A 19,640-nucleotide genomic window follows, 5' to 3' on the forward strand; every position below is an offset into this window, starting at 1 on the left:
GAAGTAGGGAGTAAAAGGCAATGAATGAACTGGGCAGAGAAGGCACTCCTTTCTCGGGCAGCTGCACGCAGACCCCAGCCTGCAGCAGGCAGTAATTGCAAGCCCCGCTGCACCTGCCGCCCCTCGCCTTCCTCTGCACACATCCAAGATGGTGCCGGGTGAAGCAGCCGCACAGCTCCGGGCTCCCTCCCCGAGCCGCGCGGGCGAGGGCGCGCAGGCGCGGCGCGACCTCCCTCCCGCCCTCTGCGGACCGCGCCTGCGCCGTGGGGAGCCGCCAGCGGCAAGGCTCTGGGCGGCCGCAGTCTCAGTCTGAAGGCGGCCGCAGCGGCAGTCTCGAGTAAGATGAGGCTTCTGCTGCTTCTCCTGGTGGCGGCGTCGGCGGTGGCCCGGAGCGAGGCCTCGGCCAACCTGGGCGGCGTGCCCAGCAAGAGGTTAAAGATGCAGTACGCTACGGGGCCGCTGCTCAAGTTCCAGATTTGGTGAGTGGTGCTCCGGCCCTGACGTCGCGTTTTACGCGAGGCCCCGGCTTCGCGGCCTAGACGCCGCGTCTCCGCTGCGTCTTCCCGGCGCCCCTCCGCAGTGGGCCCCTGGTGGGCCGCCGCGGCCGCGCTCGGGTCTCGGGTACAACCGCTCGCTTGCCTTCTGCCGGCTGGGAAGGCGGGACGGGGCGGGAGGGCGCTAGAAGGGTGGACGCTGCGGGCGCGGACGAGGGCCGCTGGCGGCGTCACGCGGAGCCCACGCCGGCGCTCAGCGCAGCGGGTGCGGCTCGTCGCCCGCCGGGGCCGACCCGGAGCGCCGGGCCTCAGTAACCGCGGCGGCCCTGGGTGGGAGCCGTTGCTCGAGCGGCGGGACTGTTCGCCCTGCCGCGGTGGTACACCGGCGGTGCCCGGGTTGCGGGCGGCGGCTGGGTCGCAAGGTGGGGACCGCCACGCGCCCGCGGAGCCCTAGCCTTTGGAATGTCGGCGTTGCCCCGGTTCGTCCCAAATCGCTTCCCAGCCCCTTGGGTCGGCCCCCGAGTCCGGTGCCGCGCCTTCCACCTGCGTTTGGCCTCATCATTGAAAACCAAGGATTTTTTTTTTTTTTTTTTTTTAAGTTTGTGACATTTGAACCAGAGTCAAAATAAGATGGTGAAACTATTTTTGGAATGAAAACTGTTATTTATTTCTGGTTACAAGAATCACAGAAAAGAACTTTATGGTATTTGTGTGTCTGGAATATGTCATGTTTCATATAATAACTAAGAAATGACAGTAGGGTCTGAGGGTGTGTGCGCGTCCTGGAGAGCCAACCAGGACCTAGTCATGCGGAGCACACACTCTACTGTTTTTTTGTTTTTTTTTTAAATTACAAAGTGGTGATCATTTTAACAACCTAAAAGATTGTTAAGGATTAAGTGTGAAAGTGGTTTTAAAAAGAGTGCTCTTTTCTAGTTATATTTTTCTATATTCTACTGTCCTATTTCTTGCTTGTGCTTTTGCCTTTTCAAAATACTCTTTTAGATTTTCATGCACTGGAATTCTTGTTACAGTTTAAGGTGTACCTTCTACTGAAGTTATTCATAACAAGGTTTTCAAAATATGTAAGCAAAATATAGGGCAGGGCACACAGGACTTCATATGAGGTTTTTTTGGTTGGTTATTTTTGTCGTACTAAGGATTGAACCCAGGGCCTTGTACATGCTAGGCAAACTATACCACTGAGCTACATGCCCAGCCCTTTTTCAGTTTAATAGGTGGTCTCCTTCAATGGCTCCGGATGGCCTTGGACTTGTTTTTCTCCTTTCCTCAGCCTTCTGAGTATGTGTATAACCATGAAGGGGTGCTCATTGAGCTTTTTAAAAAATTCATAACTTGATATCTAGATGCTTAACTTTTTAAAAATTTTGTTTTAAATATGACTTGTTTCTGAAGTCTACAGAGTTTCATTTGCAGTCATTCTGAATATGTTACATAACAAAAGTGCTTTCATTTTTTGGGGGGGGAGGAGGGGTAGTGGAGATTGAACTCAGGGTGCTCCACTGAGCCACATCCCCAACCCTGTTTTGTATTTTATTTCCAGACTGGATCTCACTGAGTTGCTTAGCGTCCTACTTTTTTTTTTTTTTTGCTGAGGCCGACTTTGAACTCTGATCCTCCTGCCTCAGCCTCCTGAGCCACAGATTACAGGCGTGTGCCCCTATGCCCTGCTTCCATTTTTTTTTTTTTTTAAATATGCACATGGGAAGTAACTTGTATTATGTCCTACTAAATAGAGATAAATTTAGCTGCTTGTGTGTTGCTTTTCCCCTGCAGAGATTAATCTGTTTGTAATAAAGTGAATATTAAGTTTCTGGTTTTGTTAGATTCTTGAACATTCATTTGCAAGTTTGGGAAAGGAGAGGAAGCTAATGTCGTTCAGGATAAAATGCATGAAAAATGAAATTTTGTTTGAAATCTCAATGCTATGAAATGAGGTTTTTCTTAACATTTATGAAAGCACTACTTTTACTTTCAATTGATTTACTTTGCTCTGTGTTTTGAATTTATTAGATGTAGTTTTTGCTAAATAACTATAGTTCAACATATCTGGTAATTACACCATTTTTATAATTGTTAGAATGAAATAGCAGTACAGCACACAATGGAATCAAATTGGGGAGAGGTCAGGCTTGTGACAGCATTTCCTACTCTGTGTTCATGTATACTTTTTGAATAAATTTATTAGTACTCAAAGATTTCCTGGTGAATGAGACAGGTGTGATACCTCATAAAGTTTGCAAAAATGGTTCAGTATTATTCTTTGTATCTGAGTCTTTGGCTTTTTTGTTGGTTGTTTGAACGATAGAATTTGGTAATTTTGAAGACATTGATTTTATATTTGTGAAAAATTTGTTCTGGTTATTTAGGTTACTAAGCATTGAAAGGAAGTTCTTGCCCTGCACAGTGGTCACCTGTAATCTCAGCTACTTAGAAGGCTGTCTCAGGAGGATTGCAAATTTAAGGCCAGCTTGGGCAATCCTATCCCAAAATAAAATAAAAAGGGCTAGGGATGTAGCTCAGTGGTCATGCACATGCCTTGCATGTGGGAGGCCCACCGAAGCACCACACTTGCATAAAAACCTTCTCTAATGGAGCTTACAGTTCCCTTGTTAACTTTGTTTGCTTTGCATTTTATGTGTGTATTCAAAGAGATGATATTTGGCATATGTTTATTTTTTTCCATGTATATGATTTAACATGTAATCAAATCTGTAGTTGCTGCAGTTTAAAAAGATTACTGACTACAACCTTTACAGTTGATGTTTACTTGAACATTTGACAGTTGGATTACTACTGAGAAAAGTAGGTTAAATGAAGTTAAGATTTCAAAACATAAGCAGAATATGGCAGAATTGTCAAATTTTGTTAATTACCCACTGCTGTAATTGTAGGACATCCAAGTTCTAGCTGCAGTTTAGGTGGTATGAGAGTAATCTAGTTGGGATCAGGAAGCAAATTTTAAACTGGGATTCAAGTGATAAGATTTATTTGGAATGAGCTTTATAGGTAATGGGAATAATGGACAGTGGCAGGAAAGAACAGAGTTTACATGAGAAGCCCAGCCGACTTCAAAGAGCAAGAGGCATAGGACTTTGAGTGTCTGTCAGGCCCTGTGTGAGAGAGACCAGCTAGCTTCATTATGGGAAGGCACGGAGTGGGGCTTCTGGAGTTGTCCATGGAAGAGATGATGGAGCTTGGGTTAGGGAGCTGGTCGGGGGAATGCATAGAGGTTTGAGAGCTCTCTGAGAGAGAAATTTAGCAGCTGTGGGTGATGAATTACAATTGGTCCTCTGTAACTGTGGGCTGCATATCTATGGATTCAGCCAACCTTGGATCAAAAATATCTGAGGGGGGAAAGTGGCATGTGTACTGAACACAAACACAAGTTTTTCTTGTCATCATGCCCTACAGCACAACTATTAACAGCATTGATACTTTTAGGTACTGTAAGTCATCTAGAGGTGACTCAAAGTATACAGGGGGTTGTGGGTAGTTGTATGCAAATACTACACTGTTTTATATAAGAGACTTGCACATATGCAGATTTTTGGTATTGGGGGGCAAGTCTTGGAACCAATCCCCCCCACCCCCCAAGGATATTGGAGAGATGTCCTGAAGTGAGAACTGTCCAAGATGATTTCTTTGGCGATGATGCTATGCCATTCCCCAGAATGAAGACAAAAGTTTTTTGGTGAGAAGGAAGAGAAGGAGTCTTGATTTATTTTTATCTACTTATTTCTTAACGTGCTGAGGATTGCACCTAGTAGACAAGTCTCACATTCCCAGTCCTTTTTATAATTGTTTTATTTTAAGAGAGGGTCTTGCTCAGTAGCTCAGGTTGGCCTCAAGATTGAATCCCCCTTGCCTTAGCCTCCCTAGTAGCTGGGATTATAGCTGTGCTCCGCTGTACCTGGGTTTGGAATCCTGAACTTTGAAAACGTAATAGTCAGAACAAAAACTCCATAAAGAAATGTTAATCATTCCAGAATACCTGTAGTAACAAACTAGAAAAGTTAAGTTAGCAGATGCTGTATTTCGCCAAACCAAAGATACAATGGATTGTTGGATGCACTATTATTTTATATATCATTTAGAAAGAAAATATACTACCATTTATGTCACAGTAATGGTCATAAGATAAATCCTGTGGGTTTTAATTTTGTTTCTTTTTTTTTTTTATGATGGTAACTAAATATGCATATTGGAATCAAATAACAGCAGACTATTATTTGTGGTAGAATGTCAGAGGAAAAAAATGGTAATGGCTACACCTATTGATGGTTTAGATTTTTAAAATTTTATAAAGTTTATATGGAATTTATAATTTTGTTTGCTTTGAATTTTTTGCCTTTTTTTTTTTTTTTACAGAACAGAAAGCTGCAACATCTAATTGAACATTGTGCACATAATAGTTGTCTCTCCTTAATAATGAATGAAGTGCTTAGTTCAAAGCTTTTAGATGTAGGTAAAATATGACTGAATGATTTTAAAGTTTCATATTCTATTACAGAAAATTGAAACATCATTTTCTTACAGTTTGCCATTAGATGACGGTTAGAAAATCAAGTCAAATGTATCATGTAAAAATTCAGGATAGGGCTGGGGTTGTGGCTCAGTGGTAGAGCACTTGCCTCACACATATGAGGCACTGGGTTGGATCCTCAGCACCAATAAAAAAAAAAATAAGCAAAATAAAGTTACTGTGTCCATCTACAACTAAAAATATATTTTTTTTAATCCAGGATATCCCTATAAATTTTGACTGTCTTGAACAGGAACCGCTCATTTTCTGGACTAGCAGTTTGGAGACCAGGTTCTTATTCTGTCTAACCCTTATGCTCTGAGTAATGTTTGGTAAATGAGTCATCTCATCAGCACTCAGCTTGTTCATATGTATAATGAGAGAATGTTGGTTGCTTTCCATTTACCTCTGATATTCTATGTTGTACTGTTAGAAGACTTAAAGGAAGAAAGTGAAAGCGCATATATTTGTTTATCTTCTTTTCTCTCTTTGCCAGTTAAGAGTGTAGTTGGAGCCCTCTGGCTTCTCTGATGGTCACTTTCCCTGTTTTCCTAAAAGGGCAGTCTTGTTTTCACATTCCTCTTCATGACAGGTGCAGCTTGGAATTGCTGAGGAAGACTTCTTGTTATGTCGGTTTTGCTTCGAACCACTGATAATCGGTTCTCTTAGTGATAGTGACATACACTAAACTTTTTTGCTTATGCTTCCTTTTCCCATGCCACTTGTTTACCCCCTTTTTTTCAATTCTTAGGAAGATGTGATTTTTTTTCTTTTTTTTACAATAAATAGGAGAGACAGATATACCAGTATTTATAGTAAAAAGAATAAGTGTTCTCAATGAGATGTGTAAATGAGGGTTAGAGGAAAGAAGGCTCCCTTATTCCTGGAGCTGGGAGGCTTTGCAGAGGAGCAGATGGAGATCAAGTCTTGAAGGGTGTAGGGAACTCCAGGAGATCGAGAGAAAGGGCTGCACAAGCTAGAACTATACAAACGAAGCTGACTTAGCATACAGCAGGAGGAGGGGACCAAAAATGGAAATGGAAAGTAAGGTACCCTTTATACTGTGCAGCATTCCTTCAGAATGACACGGTGTGATGTAATTTTACATGAGTAAGCTCATAATTGTATGCTTTTTAAAAGCGTACCCCACACTTTTCATGTCTGTAAATATAGCTCTCCATCCATAGGCATAACATTGCATAGAGTGAGTGTGCCCTTATTTAACCAGGGCCTTCCTGAATTGTTCATAAAGTTACTTGTTGAGATAAATATTCTTAAATACCTTTGCATATTCACTCCATTGTTTCCATAAAACAAACCCATAGAAGCATAATGTGATTATGTCAAAGGTATCACATTTTAAATTTTGATATACTTGAATTAGTTAAAACTTCTGGAACATCATAAAGTGGATTTTTAAATTTTTCTATTTTATCCCAAAATGATATTTGCTTTTTTTTGCTTATTGGGTTTTCTCTGTGACCTAATGATGCTCAGTAGTTGTAAATGTTTGGTGGGCTCTCAGAAAGGTTTTCTTTTCTTTCTTCTTGTTTTTTTTAATAGGAAACAAAATCTGATCAATTCATTATGGATACTATTCAGATTTTTTTGTAATTTTTGTTTATTGGCCTTCTATACCAGTTTCAATTTTCTACCACATCATTTTCCCCTTAGGACTTCAAGATATGTTTTTGAAAAAAAAATTTTTTATTGTGGTAAAAATGTATAACATCCAATTTATCGTATTAACCTTTTTGAAGGGCGCTGTTCATTATCGTTGAGTATATTCACGTTTTGTTGTGCAGGAGATTTAGAACTTTTTCATCTTGCAGCACTGAGACTCTATCCCTACTGAGCACTAACTCCCCTCTCTTTTCTTCCCTGGTTGTGACCACTTTAGATACTTTATTGGTGTATGGAATCATACAGTTTTTTTTTTTTTTTTTTAAGTGTTTTGCTCTCAAATTTCATCCATGTTGTAGCAGATGACAGGATTTCCCCGTTTTTAAGTCAGCATAGTATTCCATTGTATGTAGATAAATAAATCCAGCCATTTTCTTTATTTATCAGCTGATAGACATTTTATTTCACAGTAGTCAACAATGCTATGATCAACATGGTATACAAATATATCTTCAAGATTCTGCTTTGAGGGGTGGGGATATATAGCTCAGTTGGTAGAGTGCTTGATTTGCATGCACAAGGCCCTTGGTTCAATCCCCAGCACCACAAAAAAGGGGGAAAAAAAAAGATCCTGCTTTGAATTCTTTTGTATAATATACACCTACAAGTAGGATCACCTGTTGCCGCAGTCTGGCTGGGCACAAATGCCGCAGTCTGGCTGGGCACACAATCACGAGCCACCACACAGCTTGTAGATTCAAACAGCAACTCTTTATTCCCGAACTCACACCAGCCGTCTACAATCACGTTCTGGGGAAATCCACGTTCTCTTCCCAAATCCTCCTTCTCTCCCAAATTCACCTCCACTGGGCTTCTATCTCCAAAATATACTGTCTGAATCCCGTGAGAACTCAAGGGGAACTCAGGCAGCAAGATACGCCCTATTCCCAGCAGGAATAATCTTAAACCTTAAACCTGGAACCTAAACTGGGAACGCCCTAAACAAGATTATCTTAAAACCGGGAACATCCTAATCTGCCTTGGTCCTTGAGCAAGGTTAAGTACATTCAATGTCACTGCAACATGGGGTACGCTGGCAAGGAAATTGTCATACTTACTTGGCTAATGGCTCCCAGCAACCTGTGTCTTCTTCTTTTTTTTTTTTTTAACATTACAGAACCAGAATACTTGAAACCTGTCATTAACAAAGGAAAGAAGTTTATTTTGGCTGAAGGTTTTAGAAGTTGGAAGTCTTAAAAGCCTGGCTCCGAAATTGGCGAAGCCCATGCTACTTCACCAGTGGCAAAAGGGAGTGAGCCAGAAAGAGAGAAGGCACAGCAGGCAGACTTGCTTTATCACAACTAGCTCTTCTCCCAGAATTAACTCCTCTCAAGTCTGGACCCCTCTGAAGGTTCCCCTCCCAACACTGGCAGTCACATCTTAGCATGCCATTTGAAGGCAACAGATTCTATTCAAACCATAGTGGCTGGATCATATGGTAACTCTTAATTTTTAAAATTTTAGGCACCTCCATTCTGTTTTCCTTAATGGCTACACCACTTTACATTTGCCCCAGCCATGCACAGGGATCCCAGTCACTGCACCCTCACCAATACTTGCTGTGTTCTATTCTTCTGATGGTAGCCATCCTAGTACATGTAAGTTCACAGTTCATTGTGGTTTTGATCTGCTGGATCCTCAAAATATGTTTTAATTCTGCTTTTTGATTTTGAGTTTTCCTGCAATCCTCCACATCTCTTTTTCTGCTTATTGCAGATTGTTTTTGAAGTTGCTCTTATTTTTAATCTTTTGGTTACTTTTCTGCTCTTTAATTTTGTGACTTTTTTAATAATCCCTCAGGTTTTTTTCCTTCTCTATTCTCAAGCAAGACAAGAGAAACAGCTTCAGATATTATCAACTAACAAACTATAGCATTATTTGCTATTAGAACATTACCAGTGGCAAAGATGCATAAATTTTTGTGTTTTGCTTGATGCTTATCTTTGGAGCTTAGAATATCTGTCAACAGTCAATATTTGCTTTAAAAAAAGGGGGGTACAGTATTTTGTAGGCTACCGTGGTTGGCCCTGTGGCAACCTCTCCTCCCCAATTTATAAATTGCTTAAGTTCTTGCTGGGGAAGGAATTTGATCACTTTACTTGGAAAGTATTTTTTTTTTTATTAACAGTTATATTGTATGCAGCCATTCAAAGTGACTCAATAAAGATATTTGATAAATAGTGATTTATCTGCTTTTTAAATTTTTTTTATTTTTTTAGTTTTAGGTGGACACAATATCTTTATTTTACATTTATGTGGTACTGAGTATCAAACCCAGTGCCTCATACATGGTAGGCGAGTGCTCTACCACTGAGACACAATCCCAGCCCCTGATTTATCTTTATTTTGAAGGAATTGTCTCTTTGTCAAAGTCCTACATTTATTATTTAGTTTTTATCTTTTTTTATACATTTAAAAATTTAGATATAATTCATATGCCATAAAATTCGCCCTTATTGCATTTTAGTAAGTCATTATACTAATAAGAAAATAACATATATTGTGTTCTGTTTTAATTTATTGCCCAAACTAGGAAGCTCTTTTGGGTGCTTTTTTAAATTGTCTTCTCCCCCTTTTGTAATTTCACCTGCAGGCTCATTTCAGGTGCCAGTTGAGCACACTCACTGTAGCAGCCAGGAGTTGGAACTACTCCAAAGCCACTTCAGGATTTGTGTTTGTTCTTATGGTGGGCACTGGAAAGGAAGTCAGCTGTCTCATCACACAGTTTCTTAATCTGATAAGCTGTTACCTCTTTAGTGTTGTTTTTGCAATTCTTAAAAAAAAAAAAAAAGAAAGAAAGAAGGGGCTGGGGCTGAGTGGTAGAACGCTCGCCTAGCACATGCGAGGCCCTGGATTCCATCCTCAGCACCACATGTAAATAAAGGTATTGGGTGCAACTACAACTAAAAAAAATAATAATAAAAAAAAATTGAAAAAGGAACATGTTCTGATTTATGTTTTTTAATCTTAGTCTGAAGTGTATGAGAAATTCTGCTTGCATCCTTTTTTTTCCTAGTTATACATGACAGTAGAATGTATTTTGGCAGAATATACGTAAGTATAACTTATTCTGTTAGGTTCCCACTCTTGTGGTCATACATGAAGTGGAGTCACCCTGGTCATGTATATAAACACAAGGCTAGGAAAGTTATGACCAGTTAATTCTACTCTCTCTCCTAATCCTCTCCAGCTGCTTGCATCTTTTAAAAAAGTAATTTATCAGATTAGCTTCTTATTTGCTCCTTGAGCATCTTGTTTCTTGTGTGATTTATGGAGCACCTTGTTCATATTTTATTGCTTAAAACACTTAGAGCAAGTGATGTGCTCCACATGATGTCTGTTACTACCTTATACCAAACACAACAAGGAGACATCTAAAAATGTAGCAGTCAGTTTTCAATAATCAAAGAGCTGCTAGGGATGATTAGTGCTGTAGACAGAAACTAGTATTTGTAAAACATCTTTATGATTTTCTTAGAGGTGTGCAGAAAATATTAGTTGAAAACTTTGGGATGCAAGTAGTAGAAACCTATTTGAATGAGGATAGACAGTGATTGGGAATGCATTTAAAGATTTCTAAAAGAATGGTCTTGAGCCCAAAGGCAGAAGCCACAGGGCATCAAAGACTGAAATGGGGAACTCAAAAACCTGAGAAGGCTTTGTTCACATTTCTGATTCATATCTGTACTTTACTCAGTAAAATGTACACTTTTTCTCTGAAGTTTGGCTTATCTTCTCTTCTCAGTCCTATTGAAAGATTGACTTTCCTCCATCCAGCAGGACTAGTGTTAAATGTCACTTATTAGTCACATTTTAAAATCAACATTCTTCTTTTCTAGAAAAGAAGCTGTGGACCTTCTCCTGAAGGTTGCATTTCTGGAACATGTGCTAGGTTTTGGTCTCATGTAAATAGGACCCAATCCTGTAGCAGGTCAGGCGGTGGGGTGGATATTGCTAATAAAAGGGGAAGGGTGAGTAGAAGAGATAACGAAAACAGAAAATCACAAGTATTTACTTCATAGCAATCAGTGTCTACGATTTTGTTAATGGTATCTTCTTTTCTTTTTCTTTCTTTTTTTGTAATGTTGGGAATCGAAACCAGATCCTTGTGATGTGGGGCACGCATTCTACCACATTCTACCACTTTGCCACAGACCCAGCCCCAGTCTTTCTTTTAATATGGGGGCTGTGAAAGGTAGGAGTGTGGGACAGGTTTGGGTTTGATGAAAGTAGATATTTGACTTCAGTTAGCAGCAGATGTAGTAGAGAGAAGTGAAATTATTGGTACTGTGAATGAGGAGACATGATGGACTTTAAAAGCACAGTATCTGTTTGAAATATCATGGACAAGAGTTTTTTCTCTGTTCCTCAAACTTCCTTTCTGATCATTACATTACATCTAATATATTTGCAAAATCTTTAGGGAAAGTACTGTGGGAAAACTATTTTAACTCAAACAGTAGCAATATTTGAGTCCTTTATAGTAAGTTGTCTCTATTACTAGAAAGGGTTTTGCAAAGTGGTGAGACTTTAAGATTTCTTTTCAAGAATTAGACTTATTTTTCAAGAACCTTTGGTGGCAGCAGGAATAGACAGCCATTGCTGCATTTTTATTATGTTCACATGTATGGGATTAGATGTACTCCTTGAGCCAGAGTGAGTGGAGTAATTAGAGCTGGGTTTGATGCCAGAGGTGAAATGGTTACTAGCTCTTTACCATCTGTGACTGTAAAAAATTTAGCGATGGCCACCTCAGCAAGCCCTAGGTATGTTTCATCTTGGAAAACATCTGTTTGTAGTCATGATTAGTGCTTTTAAGATGGGAAAATTATTTGGGGGGAAAACAACTGTACTGGAAAAAAGTTCTTTGGTTTTTCTTCACTAGTCTGAAGGCAAATACAAAGAGGAATTGCACAAGCAACATGTCAAACCATGTGTGGCAGCCTCAGAAACACTTCATTCTTCAGAAATAGAAAAGTATTAGCCTAAAATCTTTTTTTGGACTGTGAGATTACAGGCCATTTCTATTTGGAATTTCATGCAAGGTCTGAAACTTAACTGAAGACTTGAAATTAGAAGAACAAAGGGTCGATTTAGGCTTTTAAGCACATAGCTGAGAAAGTGGGTCACTGGGAGGAGTCTGACCAGCAGTGTTTCCTGCACTCAGACACGCCTCTCCAGCTGGGCCTCTTTCCTTTAGGTACTGCTGGGAGCCCACAAGATTGACTTTCCTATGTGGAGAGTCTTTGTATTGTCATCATGAAGGAGCCTCAAAGATCTCTGCAGTCCAGAGTCCAGCTCTGTGGGTACCCAGTGCTGGCACTGTGGGGAAGGGGAGCAGACTTCCCAGATACAGGAAAGGATGGCTCTTCTTCATGTAGCTGTTGTATTTGGTGTCAGGTAGAAAAGGCCCAGGATCCCGAATCATAAAATCCGGCTATATTTCAGTCCTGATACTAAGGGCAGCATCTATCAGTGTCAACTGCTAAAAACCACTGCCTAATTACAGTGCTTGATGTGTGATAGGCGTTCCATAGATAACTGAACAAGTGAAATCTTAGATGAATGTATACTTGGAAAAGTTACTTGATCTCTCTGGGCTTCATTTTCTCCCCTTTCATCTATGAAAAAGAAGTTTCAACTAAATTAACCAAGTCTCTCATTCTCAAATATTGCATTAAAAGTTAAATACTTTGGTGTACACCTGTAATTGCAGGGGCTCGGGAGGCTGAGGTAGGAGGGTTACAAGTTCAACAACTTAGTGAGGCCCAAAGCAAATTAGTGAGACCCTGAATCAAAATTTAAAATTGAAAAAGGGTCTGGGAATGGGGCTCAGTAGTTAAGCTGCCTCTGGATTCAATCCCTGGTACAAAAAAAAAGTTAAATACTATTATTTTAGATAATCAGCACACCAGTGCCAATTTGGGCATTGAAATCAGGTGGCATTTCTTGGTTTTTAAGATGGTTAGGCTTAAGGTTGTCTAGGTTATTTTTGTAATAGCTTCAGAACAAAAGAAATATTAAACTTTTATTATAGAAACTTATGGCAGAATACTAATACCTGGTGATCTGGTATAGGATTTACCTAGGATCTTTGCACCATTCTTACTCTATAAATTTGGAATTACATCAGATTAGTAATATGAACTCAGAAAAAAAGCTCAGGATATTGATTAAAAAGAATAAAAAATATAATGTAATAATAATATTAGGCTAGGTGGATGTTAGAAAAGGCATCTGGAGGGCTGGGGATGTGGCTCAAGCGGCAGTGCGCTCACCTGGTATGCCTGTGGCCCAGGTTCCATCCTCAGCACCACATACAAACAAAGATGTTGTGTACGCCAGGTTTATCTCTGAAAAAAATTCATATGTTTTTAGAGATTTACTCTTGAAAAAATTTCATTCTAACAATAAAGGAAATATTTTCTCTAAAGAATGACAGTCAAATTTGTCTTACCCTCTTTTTTTTTAATACTTATTTTTTAGTTGTATTTGGACATAATACCTTTATTTATTTATTTTTATGTGGTACTGGGGATCGATCCCAGGGCCTCCCACATGCTAGGTGAGCATTCTACTGCTGATCTATAACCCCAGTCCTCTTTCACTCTTTTTTGATGCTGGGGATTGAACTGAGAGGCCCTCTACCACTGAGCGCCCCCCACCCCCACCCCGCCTTGTTTTGTTCTTTTGGAAGTGCTAGGAATCAACCCAGGGTTTTGGACATGGTAAGCCAGCACTCTGCCACTGAGCTACATCCCCAACCTCACTTTTTTTTGTTTTATTTTGAGACAAGGTGTCACTGAGTCGCCAAGGCTGGCCTCAGACTTGCTATCATCTTGCCTTAGCCTCCAAGTAGCTGGGATTTGGAATTAACAGGTGTGCACCACCATGTGTAGCTTTTTTTAAAAAGCAGGTTTTCTTACATGGGATCTACTAACATTTACATTGTTTCACCCTATCACAGTATAAACTCTGCTTTTCCAACTTGGGTTGGTAATGGTGGTCATTGGGGTTTTTTTCTTAGGTTTTACTCCACTGTAACTTACTGACCCTGCTTCCTCTGTACCAAGTGGTGACTTTGTCACTTTATGGTATTTATGTATTCCTTAATTGAGAACCTAGTAAACTTAAGTGCTTGACAGTTTGCCTGAATTTGCAAGCTCTTTTTCTCCTTTTCTCCAGATATGCTCTTGGTAGCATCTTTTCCTATTCTTGCTGGGGCAGCTTGCATCTGAAAGTAAATTGCTTAGAGACTTTTGTCATGGAGAAGATTAGATGCTGTTGGCTTAATTTCCAGAGTCATTTCATGTTGCTGAGAATTACCTTCCCAGTCTTTGTTTTCCTTCACAAAGTAGATTTAAATTTTAGCATAAGAAGGGATCTAATAGTCCAGCCTAAGTTTCTCTTATGATTGTGCAAAACTAACTTACCCAAGTTGGGGCAGAGTGGAATGAAAGCCAGTTTCATGTCTCATACCTTGATGTTCTTTATAAACTTTTGCAACCCATATTTAAAAGTTCTATTTCAGATGAATGAGAGTTGTTTTCATATAACTGATTTTTTTTTAAAGGCCAAAGTGATATGTGAGTTATACTGAATATGTGTGTGTATGTGTGTGTGTGTGAGAGAGAGAGAGAATAGGTATTTGCTGTTGTCTAACAATAGTCCAAAGTTATAAAAGTTTTGATTTTTATAATGGGGGAGCAGTTATTTGAAGGTAAAGTAACTTAAATTTGTAAAAAGGAAGAAAACTCCCTGTATTCATCATATGGGTTCAGTCATTAATTTATGATGGATCTTGAGAAAGAAATTTAATCTTAGTAATACTTTTTAGCCTTTTTCTGACTGCAGAATAAATCTAGGTGTATTCTCAACCCTAATGGAAACACTTATTTTTCTGCAGTGTTTCCTGAGGTTACAGGCGGGTGTTTGAGGAGTACATGCGGGTTATTAGTCAGCGGTACCCAGACATCCGAATCGAAGGAGAGAATTACCTCCCTCAACCAATTTATAGGTAAGTAAACTTCAGTAACTTAAAAGGGAAACAATTTAGTTGACTTTACAAGCGTTTGTGAATTGTTTCAATCACTTTTCTTTGATTATTGTAATTTCTTAATTGGTTACAGTAGTATGCAGAGAATGCTACTTTATAAGTAGCAAGCTTATATAGACTTTTTCTGCAAGAAGGAATTGAGGTTGTTTCAGAGATGACAACCCTTTAAAAGAAGTGTTTGCTTATGTAGTTTTAATGTGGAAATAGGCTAAGAATCCCCTCTTTTACTGATACTAGAGGTTGAACCCAGGACTTCACACATGCTAAGCATATTCTTTAATACTGAATTATACCCCCACCTTCCCAAAATTTTATAGAGGATCAGTGATATAAAGTTCTGTACTGTCTTAAAATGATAATGTTTTTAAAGGCCAATTTATATAACTTTCAATTTTATTTTTAGATTAACTTAAAAGATTAAACATTTTGTTTTAAAACTGTACAATAAACTTTAGTTGCTTTTTAATGATTAGTAACTTAGATTTGTAGAAAATGTTTATATACATGTACTTGAATATTAAACTTTAAAGAGAAATTATGGCTTCTTTTTTTTTTTCTTTTGATAGACACATAGCCTCTTTCCTGTCAATCTTCAAACTCGTATTAATAGGCTTGATCATTGTTGGCAAGGACCCTTTTGCTTTCTTTGGCATGCAAGCTCCTAGCATATGGCAGTGGGGCCAGGAGAATAAGGTATGTGACTCAATAACTGTGGCTACTGTAGGTTCTTAGGTTGTCAGTTACAAGGCTGTAATGGATTTTTCTTTGGGGCATGGGGTGCTTGTCACTGATTTACATTAGTAAATGTGCGTTATTTCAGCTTTGTCACTTTATTTCTGGGCAAAGACTTAACTTCGCTTGGCTTCAGTTTCCATTGTGCCTTAAAAATAATATATTTAAGGGTAATGGTCTTACCCTTTTATTTAGGGGGCATAAAGGGAGATATTGTTTTAGAAGAACCTGGACACAAAATAATTTATAACCTGATTTTGATATAGAGTCTTACAGTATATATTCTTTCTAGAGTATGTTTATTTTCATCTATTTTACTTAAAGTCATTGTTTCCCTGAATTTTCTACCATTATCAGAAATGGATCTAATTTTATGTATCTCTGTGTGGGGAATCACTTAGATGCTTTCCCCCCGGGCAGGTTCTCTTGTGGAGCCCTCTGTCCAGTTTGTTCTTTAGCTCTAGGCTTAATTCCTTTACCAGACTCCTGACACAGTTGTACTTCTCCTAGGGAACCACTTGGTTCCAGGAATAGGCAAGACTCTTGGCATAAACTCCTCAAGTGTTTGTTGTCTCTAGTTGGAAGTATGTCTGCCCTGTCATTAACAAAATGTTAATTTTCAAAGGATTAAGAATGGAAGCTGAGCACTTACTGCTGATAATATTTTGTGATATACTTAATTGATTCCAAATTGTCCTTTGTACATTTTACCTCTGTAGATGTGTATACCATTGTTGTTCTGCTATGAAAAATATTCTTACAAGCTGTAGCTCTTTTTGGTTCTGGGGATTGAACTCAGAGGCCTGCAACCACTTAGCCACATCTCCAGCCCTAGTTTGTATTTTCTTTAGAGCAGGGTTTCACTGAGTTGTTAAGCACTCACTTTTTTTTTTTTTTTTAATATTTGTTTTAGTTGTAGGTGGACCCAATTTTATTTTTATGTGGTGCTAAGGATCAAACCCAGTGCCTCATGCATGCTGGGCAAGCACTAGCCACAACCCCAGTCCAGCGCCTCGCTTTTGCTGAGGTTGGCTTTGAACTCGTGATTCTCCTGCCTCAGCCTCCCAAGCTGCTATGATTACAGGTGTGCACCACTGTGCCCGGCGACAAGCTGTAACTTTTATGACAGTTCCTTGTGTTTTATTTCCATGAAAGTAGACTCATGTTCCCAGATGTTAGGAAATCAAAATCCACCTAACTCAAGTGGGGCACAGGGAAAGCTCTTTCTTGTCTGCTGTAGACATTTTTCTGAAATAACTTGCTGTGAATTGGCTTTCTCACTATATCCAACTTTTAGTTTGGTAATTTTGCTAAATGAAAACTCTTCTGTGGGAGCCAGGGTTGTGGTTCAGTGGTAGAGCACTTGCCTAGTGTGCATGAGGCCACTACATAAAAATAAAAACTACAACTAAAAAAGAAAAAGAAAAAAACCTTTTTGTGCATAGGGAAGAGCTTCTAGCCTCTTTGGGGAGAGCATACACTTGCCTTCTCACAGTGAATGACTAATATGCCAGTGCTCTCTCACCCACCTCTTTTTTATTTTGACTTAAAATGATTTGTTTGAAACATAAAAGATTGTATTGGATGCTTGAAGTTACTGATTATTACGTCACTAGTCTCTTGTGAATTCATATATTGCATTATAAAAACGGTAAAATGAACCCTACTTATACTGGCATTCTTTTGTAAACTGGTTATTATGCTGTCTCATAGAAATTCTATGTATAGTGTGAGCATCCTCTGTAAGTTCTTTAACATCTGTAGAGCTATAAATTGGTGCTGCAGTTTCCTTGCTCTGTGGGTGTTGTCTGAACCTATGGAATAACAGAAGTAGTCGTGTGGAAACTTTTAAAGCAGATTTTAAAAGAGTATTGAACGAATAAAGAATGATACAATTTATTTAAAAAATTACTGGGTCTTAAGTTGTCATGTTTTAACTTTGAAATGACTTTGTTGCCTGTTGTGCTTCATTATATTTTCTTTTAGGTCTATGCATGTATGATGGTTTTCTTCTTAAGCAACATGATTGAGAACCAGTGTATGTCAACAGGTGCATTTGAGATAACTTTAAATGGTAGGTTTTGAATAGTTTGCATGTTGTGATACATTTTAAGTGATTTCTAGTGAGCAAAAGCCTTTTCTGTTTTTCTTTAATGTTGATATGGAGGTTTATTTGATAAAAATCAAAGATCCGGAAACAGAATTTAGAAAATTTTAACTTATTCTCTTGTCTTTACCTCTACTTGAATTTTTAGAATTTCTTGAAGGGTTAGCCCTCTTCTTGTGTTACATTATCTGTCTGGTCCTTATCTTTTCTCGGTGTAGTACTCAGGAACCTTAAACATAACCTGTTCCAAAGTAAACTCTTGATTACTTTTGCTCCCTACAATTCCTTTATGCTGTTAATTTGCTTCTCCTCTGGCATATTTGATTCTTTCAACTTCTCCTTTACTACCCATGTTTGGTCAATCACCAGGTCTTCTCAGTTCTGTCCTCTAAATGGCTCAGAAATCTCCTTCTGTTCACTTCACTGCCATCATGCTAGTTCGTGCTGCAGTTAACTTGTTGCCCTCTGCAGATAGGGGCCATTAGCTAACAACCATGTTTACATAATTAAATAGTTAAAAAGCAACAACAAAAGAATATGACATATAGAAATCATATGAAATTCAAAGCTGTGTTCATAACTGATGGTCTTAGTTTCATCAATGAAAAATCATGGAAATTTTTCTTTCTAGTTACATAATTATACCTCTGTAATACCCTTGATATTATTTCTTGATCCATAAAGCTAAAATATTTTCTATCTGGCTTTTTACAGAAAAAAATTGCCAATATCTGCTCTAAAAGAGGGTTTTTTTGTTTGTTTTTTTTAATGCAGATTTCATCTTGTCACTTGAGTATGTCAAATCCATTAAATGGCTTTACTACTTTTTCCAAGATAAAGACCAGAATATTTAATATGGCCAAAAGGCTGTGCGAGATCTAGTTAAGGGTCTGTAAACTGTGTCCTATGTTTTTGCTGCCGGTGTTATAAATAAAGTTTCGCCCAAACACAGTGTGCACATTCTTCAGGCTGCCATGAGAGTTGAATGGCTGTGACAGAAACTGTATTCCTAGAAAAATGTTTGTTTCTTGTTTCGCTGCAGTTTGTTAACCCCAGTCTAACTCTCCCCACCCCTCTGTCTCCCTCCACCTCATTCCAGCTACCCTTTGGATCACTCACTGCGCAGGGTTTCCATCTAGTTTTTATACTTCTCTGTCTTAGAGGTTTCCTGCTTTCATGAAGCCTCACTCCTTTTTAAAATATTTTTTAGTTGTCAATAGACCTTTATTTTTATTTATTTATATGTGGTGCTGAGAATTGAACCCAGTGCCTCACAAATGCCATGCAAGTGCTCTACCACTGAGCCCCAGCCCCAAGCCTCACTCTTATCTTGGTAACTTTTCAGATCTCAGTTTAAATGATATTGCTTCTCTGACTAGTCAGCAGTGGAGCACTAGAGCACTTTCTAGTTTTACTTTTAGTACACAATTTTAATGGTGTAGCTATTTATGTAGTTCTTGGTATTTCCTCTTCTAGAGTGTAAACTCCCTAAGAACAGGAGCTTCTGCTCACCTTTGTATTCCCAGTTGAGTATATAGACACTTGATAAATATTTGTGGAATGAATGTCTCTTATAGAACTATCTTTAATTTGGCATGGGGGTACTATTTATGTTTTACAGACGTGCCTGTATGGTCTAAGCTGGAATCTGGTCATCTTCCATCCATGCAACAACTTGTTCAAATTCTTGACAATGAAATGAAACTCAATGTGCACATGGATTCAATTCCGCATCATCGATCATAGCCCCACCTATCAGCACTGAAAACTCTTTTGTAAGTACTTAAAAATATACTAGTTATGTATGGGTTTCTGTTAATTCTTATCATGAATGTTAGTAGATATTACACATATTATCACTTAAGTTTTCAATTTAAGGTTAAACAGATGGATGTGTCCTTCATTAAGATTTATATATCAATAGAGTTTGAACCTGCCAAAGTTAAGTAAGGTTGTGTTAATAATTTTATCTTGAAGGCCTTTTAATATAATTCTTTAAACTCTGAACTGTGGATAGCCAGA

The 19,640-nt window shown here is 38.8% G+C and overlaps 1 protein-coding gene across 3 annotated transcripts in view; it reads left to right on the plus strand.

The window, feature by feature from the left end:
• The first annotated feature begins 255 nt into the window (after window positions 1–255).
• The window catches only part of Selenot (selenoprotein T), a 69,311-nt gene continuing 49,926 nt past the window's right edge, over window positions 256–19,640 (plus strand). For all 3 annotated transcript variants that reach the window (XM_046431325.2, XM_046431324.2, XM_046431323.2), the window contains exons 1-5: window positions 256–479; window positions 14,630–14,740; window positions 15,346–15,472; window positions 17,498–17,585; window positions 19,240–19,393. In XM_046431325.2, the coding sequence (XP_046287281.1) occupies window positions 343–479; window positions 14,630–14,740; window positions 15,346–15,472; window positions 17,498–17,585; window positions 19,240–19,364 (588 nt within the window). In that variant the 5' untranslated portion in view covers window positions 256–342 and the 3' untranslated portion in view covers window positions 19,365–19,393. The remainder of the gene's footprint in view (window positions 480–14,629; window positions 14,741–15,345; window positions 15,473–17,497; window positions 17,586–19,239; window positions 19,394–19,640) is intronic.

Source organism: Marmota monax, unplaced genomic scaffold (assembly GCF_021218885.2).
Source record: "Marmota monax isolate L192 unplaced genomic scaffold, Marmota_monax_Labrador192_F-V1.1 WCK01_AAM20220418_F8-fsc00022, whole genome shotgun sequence".
Classification (NCBI taxonomy): Eukaryota; Metazoa; Chordata; class Mammalia; order Rodentia; family Sciuridae; genus Marmota; species Marmota monax.